At 41.7% G+C, this 7,134-nt stretch overlaps 1 protein-coding gene across 1 annotated transcript in view; it reads left to right on the forward strand.

Annotated features, from left to right (window-relative positions):
* dym (dymeclin) overlaps positions 1–3,230 on the forward strand; it is a 48,289-nt gene extending 45,059 nt beyond the window's left edge. Inside the window, exon 17 of the mRNA XM_017407602.3 lies at positions 1,928–3,230. Coding sequence (XP_017263091.1) covers positions 1,928–2,077 — 150 coding nt within the window. The 3' untranslated portion in view covers positions 2,078–3,230. The remainder of the gene's footprint in view (positions 1–1,927) is intronic.
* The last annotated feature ends 3,904 nt before the right edge of the window (positions 3,231–7,134 follow it).

Below are 7,134 nucleotides of genomic sequence, written 5' to 3' on the forward strand. Positions count from 1 at the left end.
TCCTACGTTGTGTCTAGCCACCACAATGGCAGCGGTGTGTGCGCTCGAGTCCCAGCAGCCTGGCATATGGCCTGTGACCCTGTAGCCCCTCCGTCTGTGTCATTATGATACCGATAGTGTGGCTGTGAATGGAGCCAGTCAGGACTCAATAGAGCAGACTGGGACCATCACATAAAGGCCACGGCGTCTGTCTTTCACCGCAGACTGATTACTGAACTGCGTGTGTGCACATACATGCATGTGCAGACAGGAGGGTCTAATGAGATGCTGTTGTATTATTGATGCTCTGCCTCTGCTGCCTACCTGCTGTTAGGTGGGCTGGCAGACGTCGGGCTTGATCTGATTGGTGGGGTTCTGTTGTTTTTTTCTTTGTTTTTCTATCCAGCAGGTTTGGAAAACGACTGTTCCGTGTTTTGTTTTTTTAAGATACTGTATTAAATGGAGTATTCCGCATTCTTCATCAGTTCTAATTTTGGCTTCGCCGCCTCAGATGGTTCAGTCCACCTCGGCCCGCGCGCTACTAGCTCGCTCGTCAGACTGCACTCATCCGTGGAGAGACGTGATGAGAGCAAGTTGGAGTTTTTTTACAGTGTTAAAACCCGTGCTGCATCTCTGACTGTGAATCAGGCAGCATAGAGTAAAAAAAAAAAAAGTGTGATATCACAGTTTTCAGGAGTGCAAGACAACCACGAGTTCATAAAAAATGTAAAGCACGTTTCTTTTTGCTGCTCTCACATCCAGCAGGCATCGGCCCGAAGCACACCCGTGTGTGTGAGCCGTCCTGTGAGCATATTTGTGCTGAAAAGATAACAAGGTTAATTGGGCTAATTTGGGCCCAAAAGTAAAAGCTTTGTAGATATCTCAGTCTAGTTGTAGATGTCAACGTGAGGTCTGCATAACAGGGATTGGTTATATTGGTGGTGGTGGTGCTAAACACTCACACACAGTCATAAGTACTATTACTATATATTACTGTTTGTAATATCCATCTATCTTTACTAGTTTGTTCCAGTTCAGGGCTGCAGGGAGTGGGGCGCTTGTCTCCAGCAGTCATTGGGTGGCGTATATAACCTGGACAGGTTGCTGTCTTAGAGTGGCCAGTTAACCTAAAATGCATGTTTTGGGACTGTGGGAGGAGATCTGTGTCTTTTTGATTTTGCTCCCCAGTTTAAAAACTCATGCACAGCATACACCAGATTCACTGTATTTGTTTGCTGTTATTCCTTCTTGGTGTATCAAAAATCTGAAATGTCATTTTTATTGTTGCAATGAAAAAGCCAGGCTGCACGGTTCCTCATCTGGTTAGCACCGTTGCCTCGCAGGAAGCTCTCGGTTTTACATTTTCCTCTCATTTAATTCGGTTTCTTGTCAGAAAAACAATTGCGCCGGCAGGATGATAAAAATGGAACAAACCAACACGTGTTGTGAAACTAATTAAAGCAGCAGCTACAGATGAATTGTACCTTTTGACATGTGTTTTTTTTTTTTTTTTTCTTTTTCTCATACATTTTCCAACACAGTTTTAATCAGTTGTGCTTATGATTCAGTGAGGAATGTTTCATGTCAGTCCAGGCTGTAAAAGTACCCCAGGTGTGAGTCACTGTCTGTGGAGGGAAAAGAAATTGGATTTTATTTTTATTTTACTGGAAGCAGGAGCACTCTTAAATGATTTCCTCACTTCACAACTCTTTAGGGCTGGAGAGTTTTTAGTCGTCTGCCGTCACATTTGTAAATTTGTCTCTTTAAACTGTCTTGTTTTAACATCTTTAACCAGCAAAGGGACAGCTTTTTTGTTGTAGTTAAAAGTTAAAACTGACAAGCGATGGTTGTTGAAGTGATCAAAATAAAGTTCCTCTTTATTTCGGCGTGAAGCAAATAACATGTTGACCCAGTTTAATGAGTTCCTCCTGTCTTTGTGTGTGAATAGAAGTTTCCTGAGCTGAAGTTTAAGTATGTGGAGGAAGACCAGCCGGAGGACTTCTTCATCCCCTACGTCTGGTCCCTGGTCTTCAACTCCGGAGTCGGCCTCTACTGGAACCCTCACGGCATCGAGTTGTTCAGCATGGACTCCGGCTGAAAACAAATAAACAAATAAATAGATAAATGAAACCAGTCTTTATGCTCGTTCAGAACAGAATAAAAGGACTGATGGTGTGTGTGAGGGTGTGTGTGTGTTACCGTTTGTAGTAGGTGCACGCTGCTTTCGAAGTGCCTCGACCTTGTACATGACGGCGTTCCTGTTTATGCAGCACAACCTTGTATTGTAAGAATAATATTCACGCCTCTGCTTCTTCACTGGGAAGCTTCATCTGTGCGGGTGACCAGCACACACAGTAGCTTCCACTTATTTACATTGCAACGAATGCTCGTTTAACAAAATATATCCACTCATATTATGGCAGGAAACTCAGGTCAGTGGTGATGGATGATCCCATGCTTTTGTCTATTTTTTTTTTGCCCCCCAAACAGGTCATTTTAAGAAATACACACCAGAATGTTACACTTATCCGGTAAACGTACCCACACACGCACACACACCTAAACACACTTCTCTGTCTTGTATTATACTGACTTTAAAATGTTATGGTAACATTAGGTTTTATTTGGAGCCCACGTGATTCTCTGAGCACAGCCGGTTTGTTTAAAGGGTTTGTAAATTTCCTGGTGAACAGTCTAAGAAAGGGAATCTTGTTTTTTTTTTTTAGTTAAAACATGCCGTTTCAAGTGTTGCTGATTGTTTAATGTCCCACATTCAAGTGCAGTTTAATTAAAGCCTATTTTCAGTCCCTGGATAATAATAGCCGCCTTCATCACTCTGATTCGTGTGATTTCATCGTTGCTTCCAGCCCATTTGTTTGACTTTTGTCAGTCTTTGTCATTAACATCTCTTCCCAGATGGTAACCCAAGGACGGACCCTAAATCTCCTCTTCTATTGTGCAAAATTACAACCGTCTCTTCAGTTTGTTGCTGTGTTTGCATGTTTAACTAGAGACTTAAGTTATTTATTTTCACGTATGTTGTTTTTATAAGTATATTTAACAACCTTAAATGTAAACGCGGTGGTAGTAGCAGAACGAGTGCTGCCGAGACCAAGAAAAACAACAGAAGTGTAATTATTTCCAGGTGGGAAAGTAGCTTTTTATTATTGCGTATAACATGACAACAACTGTCATTTTTGTGGAACAGTTTACTTTGAAAACCGGAGTTCAAATAAAAGTATCAAATCAGAGCAACCTGGTGTCGCGTGGTTTTTAAGAAAACTAAAATGTTGCATCTTTTTGGGGAAAAACGTACTTCTTTACATATCATTGGTCCCGAATGAAAACTAAAAGCTAGAATCTTATCAAATAAGCTGATGGGTGCTCTGGTAAACAATCCTTTAAACGAATAGTTGCGTGCAAGTTTTTTCATTCTCAGTCAGATATTTCTTTTCAATTTCAAACCATAATCAGAAGATGGATCATTACGCCTCCCAAATGGTTCTTTTTCACCAATGTTTTGTCAAAGTTTTGAACCTTTCGCGATATATTGACCAAATAATATTGGGTTTGGACTGTGATTAGTTGGCTTTCAGCTAAAAAGACATATTTCCAAGAATAAATTGTAACAATATCTAAAGTCGCATCATTTTGCTGAGGTTTAAAAGCGAGATGTGACACCTTGTAATCCATTGTTCTGCTCGGACCTGTTTTTATCACTAAACCAGGCCAGATGTTACTGTTTTGTGAGGCTTTCCCCCTGGCTAACCAAGGTGTAGTTTTAATTCACAGAACTGACAGTAGATCGAGGAGAGCTCTTTTCATGTCTTTTTTATGTTTTCAGCTGTTCTGTTAAAGTCCTGGAGATCTTCTTAACACAGGTTACGTACATTCTGAGCAGCTATCTGGGTTCAAAGAAGCCTCATTATAATGCTGCCATTTTCTCTCTTCCTTCTTGATTTCCCTGCTTCCTTCATCCGTCCTGACCACAGCGCAGCGTCACCACTCCTGCACAGAAAACAAACGAAATCTCCTCGAAACCCAGAAGTCACATTCAGAAACCGTGCCGCTCCGTATTAATGCAGAAACAGAGGAGGAAACCGACTTCGGAGGGGAAAAGTTTACAACACAAAGGCTCCCTCTGTGCTGCCGAAGCTCCCACTTCTTCGGAGAATTTCATGCCTTTTGGCTCCATTGGAGCAATGTTCACGCTTGAAATGTTCTCACTCTCAAGGCCAATAAAACGGACCAAACTTGACGTAAAGAATGGCTCATGCTCCGCTCGCGGGGTTGACAGTGAGGTTACAGTGACGTTGGACGCTGAAGGACACTAAGGGGTCACCTGCTCCACTAACGCAGAGCCAGATGGTCGAAACGAAGGTTTTCACAAAGTGACATGGCTCTTCTTGCTCCTGCACGGAGCACGGGTCATCTTGCAGCCCGTTTCAGGCGGCATCAGGAAAGATGGATGATACGTGGGATTCTGGGATAGTTAGTTTATTTTGCCTCAGTGTCTGTACTGTATCTCCTCCTGAGGGCCTGGCTGGGACTGTGTCGACTAACCGGCGCAGCGCGACGCCAGAGCCAGAGGTCAAACCCAGATTCCCACAGAGATATGGGAAAAGTAGGGCGCAAGAGACTGGTTTGTCCTAAGTAATGGGATTGTGATTCAGAGCTCATTAATATGCCTGATTGAGGTCATTTAGGTTCAGCAGTTTTAGGTTAAGGTCAGAGCGGGAGACGAGTCTCGTCATAGCATGAGATTAAACTAAACTCTTACAAAACAACCTATTGTTCTGCAAGTCTTGACTGGAATGAAAACAGCGTCTCTGTGCACCATTAATGGGAAAACAGCAATGCACAAAACGAGATATAAAGACGAGACAGATGGACTGATGCGAACTTGATGTCTGCAAGATACCATTTCACTTATCTTTTTGTGACTGTAAACACTCAGGGAGTGAACGTCTGGTCAAGTCACCTCAGGACAGCCACTTGGTTTTTTTTTTGTGTGTTTGTACTTTACACTGGAGCTCCGAGTCGTCAGAAGAGTCTGTGACAGTATTTACATAACGACATGCAACAGGGAGACTAGAGAGGCTAACTGCAGCTACAGGCCTTCATAAAAACAACGTCTCATGTTTTATTATAGAACAGAGATCCATAATCTATAAACCATAATTTAGTGGTTTAATTGATTACATATGCTTCACGTTTTCACGTTAAAGTGTGGTTGTGTGAGCACAGGTATTACAGCCCTCCAGGAAGTGAATGGGAATACAACAACTCTATTTAACAAAAAGTCTTTGAGTCTTTCTTAAATGTCATAATTGGTTAAAACAAATTATATATGTTGAAACATACATGGCTGATCATAATGTATCATTCTGACAATAACTAATCTGAAAATTAGCTGTGACTCCATTAGGTTTAGAAATCTGAAATTTATTTATTTATTGACCATTTTGTACATCTTCAGCATGTATTTGTGGATTTTTGAACTTCTCTCCAAACGAACATAGACTGAACTTGAAGCACCCAGAGAGCGCAAACCTCTGCCAAGGCCTCAGCGTAATTAAAACATGGTGCGCTCCGGATCATAATCTGGATCACCACGGAAACTTCATCCATTGTTTTTTGTGACAACTCCAACATTTCCTGAACATTTCATCCAAATCTGTTCATTAGTTTTGACCTGATCTTTGCTAACAGACAGACAAACAAACCAACGGACACAACCGAGAACAAAAGGGTCACATGTAGGAGCAAAGACAAGTTTTTAAAAAAGGGATTATCTGTGAGCTTGACCTTTGACCCCATGAACCTTGAATTCAATGGGCATTATCTTTGAGCCATGAGGTGTCCAGCTGTGGAGTTTGACATTCCGACATTTCACTGTTGCAGAGTTAGAGCACAAGGTCAGCTGTGATGTTGACCTTTAACTTCATGACCTTGAAATCAATGGTGATCACCCTTGACCCATGAGGTGTCCAGCTGTGGAGTTTAACACTCCTGTTATACAGCTGCAGAGTTAGAGCACGGGCTCATCTGTGCCATTGACATTTGACCTTGACCTTTGATCGGATCAACACTAAAATCTAGTCTCTCGTTCCTTGTAGCATGTTTGACGTTTCCTGAAAATTTCATGAAAATCCGTTCATAACTTCTTGGGTAATCTTGACCATAACTCCTTGTCGGAGGTAAAAAGCTTTTTGACGAGTCCCATCTCTGCTCAGCTGATTTCTGCATCCCCCGCCATTAAGCTTTTCTGTTGCCCCGACGCGTGAGGTGGGCTCTTAGGCCTCGGTTGCGTCTCATAATTGCGCCATCAGCTTCTTGTTCGCACAGTTTCACATGCCGGGGAGATCTGCAGCAGGCCACGTGAGATGCTGACCGGATATTCGGACTTGGAAATGAGAGTTGTTATCTCGGTTATTGAAAACTCCACATGGAAGCTGGGTTTTTAATAAAGGGATTCACAAAACATTGGTATTTCAGTAAGCAGCAAGGTTTAAACAACAACCAAACAAAAAAAAACCTTGAACAATTTACAGGTGATAACTGTTCTGTTTGTGCCTCCGAGCAGCTGTGAACGAGAGTTTACAGGTTAATGAATAACAACGCTGGAGTTCTCGGATGAAATGAAGACAATCACGCAAGAGTTTTGCTCGTTTTTCCTCTTTTACATCTGCAGAAGTTTCCCTGGAAATGTTGACTAATTACAGGCTCGCTCGAGACACAATTCAGCTTCTTCCAGTTAACACCAGGATTTGTTTCTTCGTAATTACGTGCTGACATTTACTAATGTGAGCTTTTTTTTTTTTTACTTACAAAAAAAAAATGTGCAAGTGGTGAAAAGTCTCTTCTATCTTTTTAATTAAAATTGACTTATTTTTTTATCATTCTTATCTCGGTAATAACCTGCTTCCTGTGCTGTCTTCACCTTATTTTGAGGACTGATTCACGCAGTAAAACCCTTTTAATTGCACATTCATGACCTCTTGTCTGGAAGCAGCCACTGTGTCAATAATTTTTAGGAAATGCCAGGACTCTTATCTTGAATATTAATTATCCCTTTCCCTTCATAATGCTGCTTTACCCCCACTGCGTGCACTCTTCTGAATCGTCTCTGCAGAACTAGAATTATATAAAGAA

Source organism: Kryptolebias marmoratus, linkage group LG14 (assembly GCF_001649575.2).
Source record: "Kryptolebias marmoratus isolate JLee-2015 linkage group LG14, ASM164957v2, whole genome shotgun sequence".
NCBI lineage: Eukaryota > Metazoa > Chordata > Actinopteri > Cyprinodontiformes > Rivulidae > Kryptolebias > Kryptolebias marmoratus.